The sequence below is a fragment of the Poecilia reticulata genome, chromosome 23 (genome assembly GCF_904066995.2).
Source record: "Poecilia reticulata chromosome 23, P_reticulata-male-v2, whole genome shotgun sequence".
Lineage (NCBI taxonomy): Eukaryota > Metazoa > Chordata > Actinopteri > Cyprinodontiformes > Poeciliidae > Poecilia > Poecilia reticulata.
The window spans coordinates 1,943,404-1,961,991 of NC_088852.1; the positions used below are offsets into that span (position 1 = coordinate 1,943,404).

At 40.7% G+C, this 18,588-nt stretch overlaps 2 protein-coding genes across 4 annotated transcripts; one reads left to right on the forward strand and one right to left on the reverse strand.

The window, feature by feature from the left end:
* Nucleotides 1-574: 574 nt before the first annotated feature.
* Nucleotides 575-8,407, reverse strand: cwf19l1 (CWF19 like cell cycle control factor 1). The gene is made up of 14 exons (XM_008400308.3): nt 8,290-8,407; nt 8,090-8,174; nt 7,936-8,020; nt 7,448-7,549; nt 6,424-6,638; nt 6,227-6,342; nt 5,625-5,709; nt 4,909-5,061; nt 4,041-4,179; nt 3,482-3,561; nt 2,129-2,338; nt 1,375-1,494; nt 1,191-1,288; nt 575-938 (listed from the first exon to the last, which is right to left on the reverse strand). The coding sequence occupies exons 1-14, from the start codon at nt 8,310-8,312 to the stop codon at nt 794-796; spliced, it is 1,656 nt and encodes a 551-aa protein (XP_008398530.1). The 5' UTR covers nt 8,313-8,407; the 3' UTR covers nt 575-793.
* A 658-nt stretch (nt 8,408-9,065) lies between these two features.
* On the forward strand, nt 9,066-17,368 carry dmtf1 (cyclin D binding myb-like transcription factor 1). 3 transcript variants are annotated; one of them, XM_081603859.1, is made up of 17 exons: nt 9,066-9,192; nt 10,252-10,369; nt 11,222-11,305; nt 12,078-12,163; nt 12,249-12,345; nt 12,549-12,625; nt 13,218-13,375; nt 13,451-13,483; nt 13,830-13,939; nt 14,012-14,240; nt 14,312-14,463; nt 15,475-15,663; nt 15,749-15,822; nt 16,271-16,429; nt 16,514-16,684; nt 16,827-16,908; nt 16,985-17,368. In XM_081603859.1, exons 2-17 carry the CDS (start codon nt 10,264-10,266, stop codon nt 17,017-17,019), a joined length of 1,842 nt encoding a protein of 613 aa, XP_081459985.1. In that variant the 5' UTR covers nt 9,066-9,192; nt 10,252-10,263; the 3' UTR covers nt 17,020-17,368. The 3 variants fall into 3 exon arrangements, with proteins under 3 accessions (XP_081459985.1, XP_008398528.3, XP_081459986.1); XM_008400306.3 differs by having other exon boundaries at nt 9,087-9,194; nt 10,257-10,369; XM_081603860.1 differs by lacking the exon at nt 9,066-9,192 and having other exon boundaries at nt 10,360-10,369; nt 11,222-11,312.
* Nucleotides 17,369-18,588: the final 1,220 nt, after the last annotated feature.

The window sequence follows — 18,588 nt, forward strand, 5'->3', positions numbered from 1 at the left end:
GCACTTTTAAGCCTACTGAAGGGGAGAACGGGGTCTTGTTTGGGGGTGGGGGAAAAGCAGTTAAGACGTTTAAAATTGAGATTTCAGACTTCAAATTAAGTCAGATATTTGTGGTGTTTTGACCAGCAGGTCTGTAAACCATCAAATATTTCATTTTGTTCAATTTAATATTGATTTGATTTTACAAATTTTATGTGTCCCTTTTAATCAACTTTGTACTCCTTTTGGGGTACGTCTGTGGTGCACATCTAGAGTCCAAAATGTTTGTTGCTAGATTCTTAACTGCACCATTATGCTTCTATGGGCAACACAAAGTACACTCCTTATGGCTCTTAAGCAGTTCACATGCAAAAAAACTTGCCGATGGTCAGATTTGGCCAGTTTACAGCATAATCTCATGGGTGACTAGAAATTAACTATTTTTTCTGAGGTGGTCAGCAACTTTTCACAATACGTCAGGGTGGAAATTGAGTAGTTGAATGTAAAGTTCTGAAAAAAGGCCCTTTTATAATCTAGCATAAATGTAATGTAATTTGTTATACTCGGAAAAAGTCACAAAGTAAATTTTTGACGGTTCAAGAAATTAAAACCTTTTATTTGAGATTTGCAAATTCTTGTAAATGTACAAAAGCAATATTTTGTGAACTTCTCATTTGTTAATGAAAAGTTTCAAACCTAAAGTCCAGCATAAAGACTGGATTGTCTTTGACCTAATTCTCTCAAGGTCCCCACGATGTAGCTTGTCGACCATGGTCTTCACATCAACAGGTAAACAAGAATGAGTGTGTGCATGTTAGTCGTCCCAGGCAAAGTCGTATGGCTGGAAATCGTCTCTCAGCTGTTTGCAGCTGTCATCCTCTTCCTCTCTGCTCTGTTTACATTCCTTCCAGTCAGCTCGAGTCGGGATGTTCAGCACCGCCTCGCTGGCCAACACCTCCCTGCACAAAATAGTATTTCTTACCGAGTAATTTTAAGAATACATTTGGTTTTACACATGCATCTAAATCAGTATTGGTGGAAGACGAGTAGGTACATCAGTATTATCTTTACCAAGCAGTTGGAAAAACTGATGGGCTCTCTGGCTAAATAAAGTATATGACAGGAGGACTTTACAGTTGCCTAACAATGGATCATTTTCCAATCCATCAAAAATCAGAAAAACCTATTTAGATGGACTTTTTATTTCCCACCTTCCAAACTGCAGAGGAAAGTTTTTCTGAATCCGGTAGTAAAGTTTCTCCCCAGAGTCCAGCTCCACATAGAAGTAAGGAGTCCCTGGAGGAGCAATCTGAAAGCAGATGTTATGAAAGTAACTACTGAGCTAAATAGTAGATCCTCAGTGTGATTTTAGGTTGTGATTTCTGTTGCTGTAACCTGTTTGAGGTCTGTGTGTTGAGGAATCTCCATCAGCTCCATGTTTTGCTCCTGAGCCTGGACCATAAACGCCTCCTTGATGTCCTCAGTAGTGCAGCGGTTGAGTGGAACGGGAACAACCTGAAAAATAAAGGTGTAAAAACACAAAGGTAAGCATCATGGACGATGTCAGAAATAATTCAAAAACACTTTATTGATCCTAAAGGGACATAAAATGTAACTCATATTGATACAAATTATTCAAGGAGTTATTGTAGATGGTGATGGCAGTAAAGATCTATTGTAGTGGTCTGTATTGCAGTGAATTTGAAGAAGTCTCTGACTGAAGACACTGTTTTTTTCCAGGACCATCCCATAAAGAGGATGTTCAAGGTTGTCCTTTTTTTTTTTTAAATCCAAGGAGTTACCCAACCAGTTTGAAATGAAGTGAATCCCACTGCGATTTAAAGAACAATGAACTTTTACACTTTCTGTAAAACTAGATGAAGATTCAGCTTTTTTCAGTGTTTTAAAAATACTTGATTTAAAGAAACTCGGTGGTGGTTTTATCATTTATGATGATATTCTGATACCAAAAATATGGAATCAAAATGAGAAAATCCAAACAAACCATTAGATTTTCATATTCTAATTTGGACCCTAAATGTGTTGCTGCCTGCTTTCATTGTGATGTTTTCCTGTTTTCTTTCAGCCCTGAAAAAAGTTAAATGTGACGTTTCCCAGGTTTCTGGAGGTCATGACCTCTGGACCTCACCTGCAGCTGCAGATGTTGGCTCCTGTAGTTCCTCTCAAACAGAATGCAGCGCTCTCCTTTGCTCTTGTAGAAGTCCCTCAGGGTCGACTTGTACTTCTCCATCTCCTCCACCACGTCGGAGCTCAGCTCCACCACAGACTGGTAGTGGCCGATGGGCAGGATCAGAACGTGGCGGGGAGTCAGCGGGCCTTTCGCCAGAGCCACGTAACACTGCCGAACAGAGACCAGGGTTTCCTCTACATGTCGCTAATCGTGGTGCATACAAAGTGTTTTACATTTAATATGATAAAACGATGCAAAGCATATGAAATGCACACATAAAAAGGCTACATTTGCACTTATATAACCATAATCAGTTTCAAATGAATGCAGAGCTGGTTACTGTGTGCTGCGCTGCTTTCAGGAATGAAGAAAACTAGAGGCTGAAGCAGAGGGAGAAAGAAAAGAGCCTAAGGAAGGTTAAGTTATGTTGCGTTTGAATGTTAATATAGTTTGGCCTTCATGCGTAATGTTTCAGATACCTATTGAATAATTAATGTTGGGTAATTTTTCTGTTGAGACCAACTTCTGGTTGCATTTTCAGATGAGAATAAAGTATTTTCAGGTGAGGAAGAGTTTAGGGTAAAGTTAGATGGAAATGTTTAGTGTTTACAGTTCGTTCAAGTTCCAAGGAATATAGAAATGATAAGTAATATTTTAATGTTTTCTTAATGTCCCATGAGTGATGATGGTGACTGAAACAAACCAAACACTTTCCAATTACATTAAAAAAGTATGTTTCAATAGAAGAGTCGACTGCTTTTCAAGAAACCCAGAAAAGTAAAATGTTCTCAACCAGGCTGCTAACCGTGGCATTAGTTACTACAGTAGAGTTGTAATTTGTAAAAGTTTGAAATGGTCATAATTAAAACCATGAATTTTTACACAGTGTGACGATGCCGTCACCAGATTCAGAATAATGTGCAGAGCTGGTTTTCCACCTCAAAAGGTTTATTATTAGAACCTCATTTGTATGTCGTTTTGGGAAAAACCGCCTGCCAAGTGCTTAAAAATCAAGTTAACATCAAAACAAACCACAAGAAACTTGGAAGGAAGCGTTTAGTCAGGTTCTGTCAGAAAAGGGTAGCGCAGTAGACAGTGGATTAAGTGTTTTACATATAGATCAAAGAGTTTATTCCCTGAAAAAATAGATTCAATTTTGAGGTTATGATGTGACAGAATGTGAAAAGAGTGAAGAAGGCGCCAACAACGTTAAAATAAACAGTTTATCCTGAAGTGATTTCAGGATTTCTAGTTCCACAAACCTCTGCAGATATTAATGTGTTCATTTTTAAATTCCCAGGATGAACTTACATGTGTTCCTATGCTGACGACCAGATGTTTCTCCACCTGAGGGCTGGCGAGGCAAAACCAGCAGGGCCCAGTAGGCTGCGCTGCACACAGGGAGAGCAGGGGGACGTTAGAAACGTAAAGAGCTTTTTGGTGGCTTTTAATCTGGCAATGACTTTTAGGATTTTCTTATTTGTTTCAGCTCTCAGGTGTTTAACCAACAAGTTCCTGATATGAAGGTAAAAACATCTCGAGTTCAGGAAAGAAAAATATCTTTCCTATTACTTTCAGATCCGCTGGAATATTATGGAGATATTTCATATTTTCTACTCTATTTAATCAACTATTAATGTATTTAGATGCATATTATGACATATTTGGGATTTGTTGTTGAATTTTCTCCTAATAACATGAACTTATATAGTAAAAACCAGACGTTTACATACATCTAACCTTTGTTTCAGGTTAAATGAGACCAAAATTCTCTTGTTTCCGAACAAGAAAAGTAAAAAATGAGAGAATCCGTCAGATTTATTGATAATGTCTTCAGCTGTGTGGTGTTTCTGAGTTCCTGCAGACTCACGGTGCCGGCGCGGTTGTTTGTGCTGCCCCTGAAAATGCCCGTCTCGACCTCGTCCGTCTGAGGGCCTCTTCCCGCCGCGGCCCCTGGGGGCCCCGCCCTGCTGCCTACTCAGGTCAAAGAAGAACTGGCGGACCGGCTCCTGAACACACCGTGGTAAAAACAGACAGAAGGTGACGGATGTAGCTCAAAAAGGGCGGACATGTGCTTCTTCTTCACTCTAACAGGATTTATGTGAATGCAGCTTTAAACCAATAAAACGGTTTAACTTTCACGTTTAAAGAATATCACTGAAATCAGACCCAGTCCAAGTAGATTAGCATAGTATAGTGTTGCAGTATAGATTTTTGTTGGATTTAATTACATTTTTCCTTCTATAATAATAATAATCAATGCACAGCAAAATCACAAAATCTTACCAAGAATTTTTGTCTAGTTTCTAGTGCAAATATCTTTACACATTTCAAATAACACAAACTAACAAGTAACTTATCAACATTTATAGAAGCTTGTTAAGTCAATAATTTCTTAATATTGGTGAAAAAGTTCTAGTTCCACTGGGAGATTATTTAGCTCATAACATGGTAAAAATGTCTTGTTATATGTGAAGTAACCTGTCAGTGGAGCCACCAATATTAAGGATTTATTGACTTAAAACAAGTTTGTATAACTTGCTATAATGTTCCTTGCAAGTTAGTTTTGTATTATATCAAGTGTAATAAGATATTTGCACTAAAAACTACATGAACAAAAACTTGGTAAGATTTTGTTTTTGCAGTGTAGATGTCAATTTGGGAAAGGAGATGGGGAAAGATTCATAAAACGTCTCTTCGCTCCGTTAAAACAATGTTTCACATCAGTGATATTTTACCTCTTCTTCTGTGGTGCTGAACAGCGGTTTTTGCGTCTCCATTTTGTCTTTAGCTGAGCGTCTGTACGGACTTTCTGTGACATCCTCCGGCTGCTTCACCAGCTCTGTGGGATCCATGCTCTTCATGGGGACGATGTTAAAGGCGTACAGATACTGCCAAGAGAACAAACGAGGAAAATCGACATTTCTTCTTCTTCAACAGATGTGAGAGTAAAACGGTGGCTGGTCAGGTTTACTGCTGATATTTTGCATGGAAATTGACATTTTTAGCTAAACACTGCTTATTTAAATCTCTAGAACAGGGGTCTCAACACCCGGTTTGTGGGCCAGAAGTGGCCCACGCCCGCAACCTCATGTCAAAAATATAATGCAATAAGAGCCTTCAGATACTTCTGCTTGAAACAAAAGTATATCTATTAAAATTATACATATATAATTGTACAATGAGAGGATTAAAATTACAATAATTTGACTCTAAAGACATTGCTGAAATTAGCAGTTTGTCAGTTTAGTGACAGAATTTAATTAGTTATTTAAGGACAATAAAAAAATAGTTGTACACAATTTGCAGTTTTGAAATTAAAGTTTCATATTTTCAGAAATATTTGGGGTTTGTTGTGCCATTTAAAAACTCAAATGGCCACCAATTCCTTTGAGTTTGAGGCCTCTGCTCTTTGTTTGGAGCTGAGGTAGAAAATATTCGACTCCACGTTTACCTTCTTCTTGGCGGGGTTGTTGACGGTTGCCAGGGCGATGAAGCGACTGACATGTTGAGCGTTTTCCTGGAGAACTACATGATTCCTGAGGAAAAGAGAACATCCAGTCGCCTCAGTCAAACTGACTGCTCTCAAGAAAATGTCTAAAAACAGTTTGGCAGCTTTAATTACGATGCATTTTAGCACTAAACTGCAACCGCTGCCTGATTTGGCTGCATATTTCTAGCTTTAATTGACACAGACTGGGGCTGGATAATAATAACAATATATGGCGATAGTGATCAATATTAATAGATAATACATCTGTCAGAATATTCACTGAACTTTGACTCAAACTGCACAGCATTAACTAACTCACTCATTCTTTGGTTGCCTAGCAACGACCTGCTGGGTAACTGGCGCAGGAGCAGTTTAATATTTAGCCACTCTGCCTCATAACTGCTTAAAAATTTAAAAACGACGACTTGCAGTGGAAACTGGGTAAAACGGGAAAGGTCGCGCCTTGATAATTATTGATTATCAATGAGTATTGATGATTATTGATGAACGTTTTTATTGCGATACGTTTTCCTGCCGTCCTACTGCAGATCTCTGCTGTGTACCTGTATGGGAGCCTTTCATAGTGAGCGCCCTCTAGTGCAGCGAAGTGGTAACGCGGTTTCAGTTTGTCGGCGAGGCTGGCGATGGAGCTGCTGCCACATGACTTTGTGTTCACTTCCTGTGAGACAAAAACTTCCCTTAGAGTTAAGTACTGTAAAGAGCGTCCATGTTGACCAGGACTCGGAGAGGCTGGGGTTACCGGGTTGTTTCCGTACTGCCACACGCCTCGGGGCCACTGCGACGTCAGCAGGATGTCGACGCCTCTGAACTTGGAGCCGCTGGTGAGCGAGGTGACGAGCGCCGACAGGTCTTTGGAGGTGAAGCAGTGGGCCGGGGCCGGTTCCTGCAGGGCCTCCCGGCCGCTGACGTAGGCCAGCTGCAGTCCTGATGCGCCCGTGAACACGCCGCGCCGACCTGGAAGGCAGCGCCAAACCCGAAAGATTTTATCAGGAAATCTCAGACCGTCATTTTCATTCAGATCAACAAGGAAAGCTGTTAGATTTAAACTTTTATTTGATACAGAATAAATATTGATTTTAATAACCTATTTGAAATTTAAAATATATTTTAAATCTATTTTCATTCAATTGTTATTGAATTTAATTAAAAAATATGGATTTTTGTGCATTTTATCTAAATTAAATTTATGTAAAATTCATTAAATATACACAAAATGTCAAATAAGTCTAGAAAAACAGCATGAATTTTCACTGCATTTAAATTTTTTAAATTCAGCCTTAACATTTGTAAAATATTAATATAACACACAAAAATGGAAAATAACAAAACACAAACTATTTAGAAACTTTTGAGATCTTTGTTTTACGAAATTTGCATAATTGTGCCTTGTTGATGTGGGCACTTTCTACCCTCCATATTAATCTAGATGCAGACAAGGATGAATCTAAATTGTTTTCATAGAGACTGTATTTTATTTATACATTTTTGCATAAATTTTTGAGTTTGGCAGTGTTGGTCCTCCATATTCCCCACTGGGCATAGTTTTATTTTTTTTTCTTTTGTGTATTTTTGCATGTTTGATTTTTTTCAGTCTCAGCCCTCCATATTAATCATCTCCAGAGGGCAGTAGTAGTAGCATCTATGTCTAACATTAGTTATCATTGAGATCATTTTGATTCCAATAATAATTTTGGCAGTCTCTGGCCTCCATATGATGCTGTGTTACTGTAATGGAAGTGCAGCTCTGATCTTTGAAGTCTTACCCAGGTATGTGATGTTTTCAGCCAGTTCAGAACCGTCAGAATTGGGGAAGTTCTTCACCGTTTCCTGGCTTGCTGCTCCCAGGATGTACGTTTGGATCGGAGCTGGAAAAAAGATTTAACAGAATTTGACCAGGAACCACATGAAGGGAACTCGACTTATAGGAGAACTTTAGGACAAGTTTGGAAATTTAAAGACGAGCAGCAAAAGCAAAGGAGGAAGATCAGCAGAGCTCGTCAACAACTAATTATGTCATCCAGGACATGTTACTGTGACACATCATGTCTACGGCCTGGATACTGAGCTGTTACATCATTGAACTCTAATACAGCAACAGTCTTCAGTCAGAGGCCTCTTTGTTGCAACACTGACTGCTACTGGAGATTTTTCATGAGTTACAACATTTAGTTTTCTTTTGGGATAAATAAATACTTTTTAATTAAATCCCCCCCTCACCCCCTAAACTGTTGTTCTGGTGTTTTCTTCCCACCTTTTTTAGCTCCAGTCTTGTATTGTTGCCACTCTGCTTCCGCTTCAGGGGTTACTCCAAAAAACTCCCCAACACATAGCAGCAGCTGCAGGAAAACATCTGGTTTAATTGAGGCTGAGCGGAAGTCAAACAGTGGGAATAAAGTCAAACTCACATCAAACTGTCCTGTTTTCTTCTGGATGGCCTGAACTCTGCTGAACAGAGAGCTCAGTCTGCCCTCAACATCCCCGCACACCAAACTGTGGACACACAACATACAGGCTGCTTTACTGCTCCATAGAAAGCAGATTTTAATCGATTTAAATCCCCACGGGTGACATTTAATCACATAACCATCCAGTAGCTTAAACTCACACTCTGACCGGCTGGTCTCCCATTTTCTGCTTCAGTTTGGCTCCGGATACCTTCGGGTTTTAGCAGCTTTGACGCATCGTCCGTCTCCAAAAAGGGTCCAGGTGAAACAAACGCGGAACTATTTTTGGACAATGTTTTTACTGTATTTTTTTTTTTTACCTTTAAAAGATTGAACTTAAAGTTAAAACATAAATGTACAGAAGGAGCATTCATATAGAAGCATTGAAGTGTGTTTCTGTTAAAATTAGCTAAATAAATTAGCAAATGGTATATTCACATTGGTTGCCAGGTTTGCTTTTTTTCCACCTAAACGGATCTTTGTCATGTTTGTTTCAAAATTACTAAATATGTGCCTGCCAGCTCGTTTGCAATAGTTCTGATTTGTTCTTTTTGTAGACTCTTGTTAATCATTTATTTGTTTGGATAACTTCAGATTTGGATGCTGTGGAGCTGGAAGAATTTTTGCTTTTACTTATTTACTGACAACAAAGTACTGATTTTACTTGTGGTGGTAGATTAGCATCTCAAAAAGCTCAGATAATATCTGATCTATGACTCCAAAATCCCAGAGAATCTGACAATGAGGCTTTATGTATGTAAAGCAGCACCAAAGAAAAAATGTACAACAATTTCTTCCATCCATCATAATGGGCAAGGATCATATCCATGACCGCAACTTATTTCTGTCTGACTTCTTACTAGAAAAGAGTGGTGCAATTCAAGAACTTCGGGATTTTGTTTTTAATCTTTTTATTGTTCCAAATGAACAAAAGATTTACTATTTACCATTTTAAACTAGAACTAGGATCAAACCTGGCAACCCGTGGCCTCCGTGAGGCTCTTCTTCATCCTGGCACTTTACCTTCATCCTGGTACCTCGAAAGTCCCCGGACCAAAAACAGGAAGTAAGTAGCCAAATCAAAAGTAAAATTCACTTTCTCTTTGGTGGCCAGAGACCATGAGATCTGCAGGAGCGAAACCAAAGCATAAAAATCGTTTCAAAGCCTAAATCATAGCCAAAACTACTCAGGCGCCACAAGCGAGAGCTTGTCGACAAACATGGCGCCGCAGATTTTTATGTCGTCTTTCTTTTAGCTCGATGCTAATTGTTAGCTTCAGAGCAGCTGCAAGAAAAACCGAGAAATCTTTGGTTTTCTTTGCTAGATTTCGAAGGTCTTGAATATGACTCTATTTCTGCTTATTGTTGTGTAGATGTAAACAATGCACATTGAGTGCCTAAATATATTTTTCTCAGCCTGAAGGGGCCGCATTCCAAACCCCATATAGATAACATGTCATTTTATGCATTATTTTCTGATTCAGATATACTGTAAACATATTTTAGTGTAGTTTTCACATGAACTGAACTTTAAATTACTAAATTTATAATTCGGCATGCATATTATATAATAAGGATTATTAATGGTAATTTATAATAAAATAATCCAGAAAAGTACTTGTTGACATAGTTTCAAGTTGAAAACGGCAGAGGGAGACAGAGAGTAAAGCTAAATTAATTAAAAGTTTAATATTTTCTGTAAATGCATGACTAGTTACGGGTTATTTTTCAGTTATGCTGTATTCAACTTTATTTATATTCATAAAACAGAATAAAATAAGAAAACAAGCTTACATGTATTTGAGTTTATCTTAATAAAGTGGCCACAGAAATGATACAGTAACTGTCTTTCTTACAGTTTTACCAAGCCAAGCATTTTAATAAAGGCTTTGTTTTAGCAATTGTGTCATCCTTTTTTTTTTACTTGTCTTTTAAAAGTAGTTTGCCAGAATTTAGCTGATATTTGCAGAGTTGTTGTTTTCTTTGCACATAAAAACGTTTTTTGTTCTTATTTCTTTGCTTTGTTTTGCTTAGACTATAATTAGCTGCATTATGCTCTACTACAGTCACATCCGGCTTTGTGTCGGGGAAGCAGCAGTTAGGTTGGTGTGTTTTATGTTTCAAACAGGTGCAGGATGAGCTCAGCAGCAGAAGAAGAACCAGCAGCGTCAGAAAGCGTAAAGCCCGTCACTTTGACTCATGACAGTGATGGCAGCATCATCCTGCACTGTCCTTCAAATGGTGGGTCAACCATCAGACAACTCCGTAATACATTTTCAGTTAACTTTTAAAATGTAGCAAAATGGTTATTGTTTTTAGGTGTGTTGAAGTCAACTGGTCACGCCAGTGATTTCATCAGATGTTAATGCTGAATATGGCAGAAATGTTCTCAAAGTGGCGGCTGCAAACGTTGGGAGAAAACACCAGAGTCAGTTTGTTGCTCTACAATAACTGAAAATATTTGATCAAAATGTTACGTTCTGTTGAGTATTCATGACCCAAAAGCTGTAAACATAATCTCAATACTTTACTTTTTTGAATTCTTCACCTGAAAATGAATCAATGTATGAAAAAACTTAAACTACTACTGTAACTAATAAAAAAACAAAAATTAAACAGTGTTTAACTAATAAAAACTAGCAAACACATTCTAAAAACTAATCAAAACTTTAGACAAAAAATCACAACCAAATAAAACTAAAGTGTAATGAAAAACCCAAAAGCATTAAAACCCTGACGTGTCTCCATCCCCTCTTCATTACATTGTTTCTTTCTCATAAAAGCCAAAAACCACCAGCAGTTTTGGCAAAATTTAAGAATTAATTTTTTTATTTTGCTATTTCCCAAAAAAAATATTTCAAAATGATCGATAGAAACACGGCTTGTGACTGCACTCGTTTTCTCACCTTTAAAATATTTGCTTTATGATCCGAACATCTTTAAGATAAAGGAAAACAGAAGATTAACATCCAACCTGTAACCAAAACAGGAAGCTGTAGCTGCTGTAGCAAATTAAATTTAAATTCAAAAACACTTTATTAATCCCAAAGGAAATTATGATGTCTGATGACTGAGGTGTGAATGTGTCTGCAGACGAGGAGTTGGAGCCTCTTCAAAAGAAGACGCGAGTTTCCACAGAGGAAAACCCGGAGACGCCTCAGTTCTCTGTCATCACCAGTGAGATGTTTGTTTTTCTGACTTTTATTTGTTTACGTCTAAAGGGATCAATTCAGGATCTCATAAGCTGCTTTATGTCACACTATGAACTGGAACAAACCAAGAACTGTCAGAACCAGGGTTTCAATAACGCAGCTTCTGACGTCTTAGTTTATTTCAATAACTAATTTATTTAGTTTATTCCAATAAACTAAGAGGTGAATAAGTTTGATCATGAGATAAGTCAAGTAGTAACATCCTGTTGTTGATCGTGCGACTCGTATGATTGGAAAAAAGCGTTTCCATTACAGTTTTGCAAAATGAAACAACTGCAATACGGCCAAAAAAAACTTGTCCTCATCCAAACGCCTAGACTATTTATCAAAAAACTTTTGATTTTTCGAAATTGCAGTGTTTCCTTTAAGCAAATTTATTTTTGAAATGTAAAATTTTGCAATGCAAATGCAGCTAATATGAATCAATAGTGTTGAGGAAAGAACAAAGACATTTTACTTTTTCGTTTGGTTTGCCACCTCTGGTTCAACCATTTCTCCTTCTGCTTATATCTATTGTAGCTTCATCATGTGACCACAAACAATACTGACACCTAATGGCTAAAACTGGTATTCACAGCTATTTCATTACATTAACAATCGACACATTTGCAATAAACAGATCTTAATTAAAGTAACAAGTTCATTAACTGTTCAGCCACTGGTAAAATAGACAAATACAACAAACATTCCAGATGTTTGAAAGTGGAGCCACAAACCAAAACTGTTTTCTCTGTTAGTGTCTGAAAACGACGAGAGCTTTGAGGTGACGATGACGGCCACCGCTGAAGGCGACCTGCCTGATGACGGCGTCACTGAGATCGAGGTAGACGTGAAGCTGGACATGGTGGAAGATGGTTCTGAGTCCAACAGAACAAGTCAAACAGAACCGTTTGTGTCTGTTTGTGCAGATTCTGCATGAGGACAAAGAGCAGAAGGCTGAAGTGTCACCAGTCAGTCAGGCCTGGTTCACCACTAAAGAGGACAAAGACACGCTGGCCAACAAAGGTCCAAACGCCCCACAGCTGTTCTTTATTTAAAACATTTAAGGTGTTTCCTCACCTGGGAGTCCGGTAGACTCGGATCAGTTCCACTGGGGATCAAAACTTAAACACTTGTTCATTTCTACCTGCTGTGGTTCTTTTTCTCTCTGCTCTCAGTCAAACCAACCAAATACTTTTAGCTTAAAAATGATTTCTGTTCTTCTTCAGGTCACCGGTGGAAGCAGGGAATGTGGTCGAAGGAGGAGATCGACATCCTGATCAGCAACATCGACCGATACATGAAGGTATGCCGTCACCATGGCGATCATCGTTTCTGCGTTTCCTGTTCACAAACGTGTAAAGCTGTGGTATAAAAAACGAACAAAATCTGTTTAAAAACATAAAATATTTCTGTGAATTTTAAAAAAGCGGCCACTGTGCCGTTACCTAGCAACCCCAGCAGAGTTCCGCCCATTGCCTAGCAACCACAGCAGAGTTCCACCCATTGCCTAGCAACCCTAGCAGAGTTCCACCCATTGCCTAGCAACCACAGCAGGGTTCCACCTGATACCTACCCAGGGCCTGACTGAAATCTCATTATCTAAGAATGATTTTGTGCAAAATAGTGTGATGAACATGTTTTGTATAGGCCATTGACCTACCCTAACCTGTTCAAGGAAGCAGAATAGGTCACATTTAAGTTTCACAGTGAAAAATGTTACCCTAAATAAATGACAAATTGTCTATTGGAATGAAAAGTGCTGTTGGTCCAAGTTTCTACCGTTCTTGAGTTGAAGTTGGGGGCCAAATAAAATCATTCCAAGGGCTACAAATGGCCCCTGGGCCTCACATTGAACATCCCTGACATAAAGAATCATCTGTGCTGCGTTCTTTCAGCGCCGCGGCATCCAGGATCCGGCAGAGATCATCTTTGAGATGTCGAAAGAGGAGAGGAAGGATTTCTACCGCTCGGTGGCTCTGGGGCTGAACCGGCCGCTGTTCGCCGTCTACCGGAGAGTTTTACGGATGTACGACGACAGAAACCACGTCGGCAAGTGAGTTCAGGATCAGACGGCTGGAATCAGGCTGTGACCCAGTCAGGAGAGCTAACTGGTCCTTCTCCTCTCCAGGTATACTCCGGAGGAGATAGAGAAACTGAAAGCGTGAGTAAAACAGTGGGAAACCAGCATTTATTACCCAATTATTTTTTTAAATCAAAATAAAAGAACAATTCTGGATAAAAATTCAGCTGTTTTAACAAAATTAACATTTACAATAATTCAGTTAATTTAATTGTATTTACCATCAATGACTAAAATTTATTGTGGAAACAATAAATCAAAATTTTCATCATGATTCAAAATTTTTCTCCATAAAATGATAATACGATTAAGCACTTTTTTTGTTTTATTTTGCTGTTTCAGTAACAACTGCTGCCACCTAGTGGCCGGAGGCTCGTTTGCCAGCCAGTCCTGCTTCGACCTGTTTTTTTGTTGTTGTTTTTTTCAGGTTGAGGGAAAAACACGGGAACGACTGGGCGACGATCGGAGCGGCTCTGGGGCGCAGCGCCTCTTCCGTTAAGGACCGCTGCCGTCTGATGAAGGAAACCTGCAACACGGGTCAGGATGACAAGAACCTCGCTGCTCCGGTTTCAGCTGCCTGCTATCGCTAATGCTAACACTATACTTCAGGTAAATGGAGCGAGGAGGAGGAGGGACGCCTGGCGGAGGTGGTGTATGAAATGGCAGGCGTGTCGCCTGGGTCGGCGGTCACGGCCGGGGTTTCCTGGGCGACGGTGGCGGATCGGGTTCGCACGCGCTCAGAGAAGCAGTGTCGGTCCAAGTGGCTGAACTACCTGAACTGGAAGCACAGCGGAGGAGCCGAGTGGACGAAGGAGGACGACCTGAACCTCCTGCGCAGGTCCGAGTCCGACGCCGGGCAGCCGCGGGCTCAGAGGCCGAACGGGTTCAAACACTTCCTGTTTCCTGTAGGATCTCGTCGGTGAAGGTGGAGGACGAGAACGACATCAAGTGGGAGGATCTGGCGTGGGGGTGGAGCAGCGTGCGCTCGCCTCAGTGGCTGCGATCCAAATGGTGGAGCATCAAGAGGCAAGTGGCCAACCACAAGGAGATCCCGTTCAGCGGTGAGCAGAGAAAGTAACTCTGTTTCTGATTACTTCTTAAAAAGTAGCTACTCCTGGTTCTGACTGTTGTTTCTAGTTATCACTGGGAGAAGCTAAATATTTTCACATTGTCTCATAGCAAACTGTCGCGACATGGTGACAGTTTCAACAAATATGTAAAACACATATTTTTAGTAAGTTTCGTCCTGCAGCTTTAATCATCAGAATAATTGATCACTGGAATAACTATGGGCTGCACAGTGGTGCAGTTGGTAGAGCTGTTGCCTTGCAGCAAGAAGGTTCTGGGTTCGATTCCCGGTCTTTCTGCATGGAGTCTCCATGTTCTCCCTGTGCATGGTGGGTTTTCTCCAGGTACTCCGGTTTCCTTCCACAGTCCAAAAACATGACTGTCAGGTTAATTGGTCTCTCCAAATTGCCCCTAGGTGTGAGTGTGAGTGTGTGTGTGCATGGTTGTTTGTCCTGTGTGTCTCCGTGTTGCCCTGCGACAGACTGGCGACCTGTCCAGGTGACCCCGCCTCTCGCCCGGTACGTTAGCTGGAGAGGCACCAGCACCTCCCGACCCCACTAAGGGACAAAGGTGTTAGAAAATGGATGGATGGATGAATAACTATTAGCTCTACTGTGTTTCTAACTGTGAGTTTGTGTAGATCAGGGGTGTCAAACTCCAGTCCTCGAGGGCCGGTATCCTGCAACTTTTAGAAGTGCCTCTGCTGCACCACACCTGAATAGAATAATTAGGTCATTAGCAAGGCTCTGGAGAACTGAGGAGGTAATTAAGCCATTTGATTCAGGTGTTTTGTACCTGTGGCACATCTAAAAACTGCAGGACAGCGGCCCTTCAGGACTGGAGTTTGACACCCCTGGTGTAGATCAAAGGAAATCCCCTGTAAATTCAAACTTCTTGTCTCAGTTTTTGTTTTGTTGAATAATCGTTCCACCTGCAGACACATCGGTCCTAAAAATGGCTCCTAGCTCAGATTTACTGACGCAGCTTTGTGTTTGCGGTGCCAGTCCTCCTGAAGGGCCTGGAGGAGCTGATGACATCATCACAGACGGCGTCCCTCCCCGGCAGTCCCTCCTCTTCCTCGCTCCAGATCCGCCTGGCCCGGCTGGACGACAGCAGTGGCTGCAGTCCCGTCTCCGGCCCACTGGCGGCGCTGCAGATCCCGGTCCAGATCCCGCTGCAGATCACTCACCTGGGTGAGAGCCGGCGACCTCCTGGCGACCCGACGCAGCCGGACATGTGACGAGCCGCTCTTCCTGCTCACCGTGTGTCTGTTTGCAGCTTCAGATGCGGCCGCAGACGGAGACGCCATCACGCTGAACTCAGGAGCGCTGCAGACCTTCGAGATCCTGCCGGTGAGTTTGACCCAGCAGGACACCGTAGTTTTAATTATAACCCATAAAGCTGCATCTAAAATTAAAAGGTGACCTATGATGCTCCCTTAGGATGGTTCTATGGCCTATTCAAAACATCTTCAACACTGTTTTGCAAAAATCATTGTTAGATAATGAGTTGCTTTAGGGGGCCCTGTCACTTTAAATCTAAATAAGCTGCTGCCAGCCACAACCCGCAACTAAACGTGCATTAAAATAGCTTCAAAATTATACAACCATACATCTTTGAAAAGCATTAGTGGAGCCTCCTGCACGAACAAGAATGCAGCAAGTGGTTTCTGGATGGAAAGTCAACAACAAAACACCAGCAGCCTTTTACTGCAGTAAAACCAGCTGACCAAACGTGCTATCTCTCTCTCTCTCTCTCTCTCTCTTAAATCAGATAATTATTAGTTTGTTTTGTTTCCAGTCCTTCCAGCTGCAGCCAACCGGAACCCCCGGAACCTTCTACCTCCAGACGACGTCCAATCAGAGCCTTCCTCTCAGCCTGTCCAATAACGGCACCGTAACCCTGACGACAGGCTCCTCCCCCTCCTCCCAGGAACACATCATCCTCCACAGCCTGTCGGTGGGTCTCCCTCTCTCCTTTCTCTGTCCGTCCGTCCGTCCTCGTCGTTTGTTTTTCGGTAGCCATCTTGTTTTTCCTGCGCAGACTGACGGCCTCTGCTCCGGAGATGGCGTCATCATCCAGACCGTCTCCGCTGACCCCGCCCCTTCGCCGGAGGGGCGGAGCCAGGACCTCAACGTCGCCACCCTCCTGGAGGAGTCAGAGGCGGTTGTCACGGCAACGCCTGAGGCAGGAAGTGAAGATTTCACAGAGAAGGTAAAAAAAAAAATAAAAATAAAAAAACTTCGGGAATGTAAACGGCTCAGGTTTGGGTTTCCAGAACTGGTCCGACAGTCTGCAGAATCTGAACCGGGTTCTAAAAAAATCTTGAAATAAAGATCCTCTAAATGTTGTCCAGGGTGCAGTGGTGCATCCTGGGATGCCGTCGGGCAGCGCCGTGCTCATCGCCTCTCCTCCCAACATCAGCAGCACCTTGACAGGTAACAGCAACGCAGCACCGACCAAAACGCTCCTGACCAACTCCTGTAACCCTGCTGACCTCTTCGCTGCCCGCAGATCCCATCCTGGAGAACCAGGAAGGTTCTGACTGACCGAACCGGACCCGGATCAGAACTGGATCGGAGTCGAACTGTGAGTTGTTTTTATCGGGACGTTTTTAGCCGAAGATCTCGGGGAATCCCTGCAAGAAATGTGAAGGCAGCGTCGACCCGAACATGACCTCTGGGACGAACCGAGCCAAACGGACTTTATTTATAAAATCATGCTCGTCGCCATGGCGATTCGCAAAGGACTAAAACTATTTCAGTTTTAAATGTTAGCATTGTGGCTAACAGAGTTTATTTGGATCTATTTTTACCGTCATTCAGTTTTGTTTTGAATTATTCCAACAGAAAATGTTATTTCACAGCCAAACATGAAATAAAATCTGTTTTTATTTCATCCTGAAATATTCCCACCTTCACCTGGAGGTCGAGCCGCAAACTCCAGAGTTTAAGGTCAGAAAGGGAAAAGTTTACACTGCGGCGTGTTACGGACATTTAGGCAGGAAAAAAGTAAATCTGTAAGAAAAAACTATGAAATGTTTTATTTAATTTCTTGTAAAAAAGTGAAAATCTGATTTCCGAAAGATGAAAATTTGGAGACAAAATTCAGACATTTTGAAATTAATCTCAGAATTTTTTTTTAGAAACAAAAAAAAGTGGGAATTTCTGCTTTCCAAAAGTGACAATTTGCAATAAAATATTGAAAAAAAAAATTTCTGAGCTCCAAAAGTTTCACATTTTTGAAACTTTCCAAATGTTGAATTTTTTCTATAAAATGTGAAATTAATCACATAAATTTTTGTCCTGCAAACTTTCAACACTTTGAGCTCAGAAATTTTCATGTTTTTTCAGAATATTTTTTGAGACAATGTGGACAACAGGAAGTGAACCAGCATCTGAAAACTGGTTATGCTTCCTTCCTCCTTCCTTCCTTCCTCCTTCCTTTGAAGGAAATGTTTCGCCTGTGAGGCGTTCAGGGAACGTCGGCATTTCCACCAACATTCAGTCACACACAGAAGCCAGTTGACTGATTTTATTCAGGCTGTTACTTTATAAAATTACAATAAAACACATTAAAGTGACAAAATGGAGGGAAAACTGTGAATTTCTGTACGTTGAACCTAAAATCAACTTTTCAGATTTTATTTTCCAGTTTTAAGGAACAGAAACGATGGTTCTAGTTTCCGTTCGTCTCTAGGCAGACTAACGATGCGTAACGAGCCCAGCTCTGATTTAACACCAGCGGGATTAACAGAGCAGATTATTTCAGTTAGGGCTGGGCGATTTGGTACAGATTAAAATGTAACCTTTTCATACCGGATCAGGTTTTGTGGTTTTTATTTAAATCGGTCTGTGAGTTATACGACCAGACTGCTAGAATATGTTTAATTACAAGAATAAAGTCGTATTAATATCAGAATAAAGACGCAGTTTTACCAGAAAAACCAAAATTATGAGAAAAAAGTCAGAATCCAAAGTAACAAAGTTGGTTTTTGTAGATTTTTCTTTGACATAAATTCAGTTGTTTTAAAGTTTTAAAGTCCGGCTACTGATAATTAATGTGTTAAAAGATTTGGCATTTCTATTTATTATTTAATAGACTTTATTCTGGTAATA

Bases quoted from the DNA above. Each gene is read 5' to 3' on its own strand.
- cwf19l1 (XM_008400308.3), bottom strand. From the start codon at position 8,312: ATGGGAGACCAGCCGGTCAGAGT. The intron at 5,062-5,624 runs GTAAACGTGGAG...TTCTCTTGGCAG, and splicing joins ACAACCCCGCCAAGAAGAAG to TATCTGTACGCCTTTAACAT. The intron at 1,495-2,128 runs GTGAGGTCCAGA...TTTATTTTTCAG, and splicing joins GCCAACATCTGCAGCTGCAG to GTTGTTCCCGTTCCACTCAA.
- dmtf1 (XM_081603859.1), top strand. From the start codon at position 10,264: ATGAGCTCAGCAGCAGAAGAAGAACCAGCAGCGTCAGAAAGCGTAAAG. The intron at 10,370-11,221 runs GTGGGTCAACCA...ATGTGTCTGCAG, and splicing joins CCTGCACTGTCCTTCAAATG to ACGAGGAGTTGGAGCCTCTT. The intron at 14,464-15,474 runs GTGAGCAGAGAA...TTGCGGTGCCAG, and splicing joins CAAGGAGATCCCGTTCAGCG to TCCTCCTGAAGGGCCTGGAG.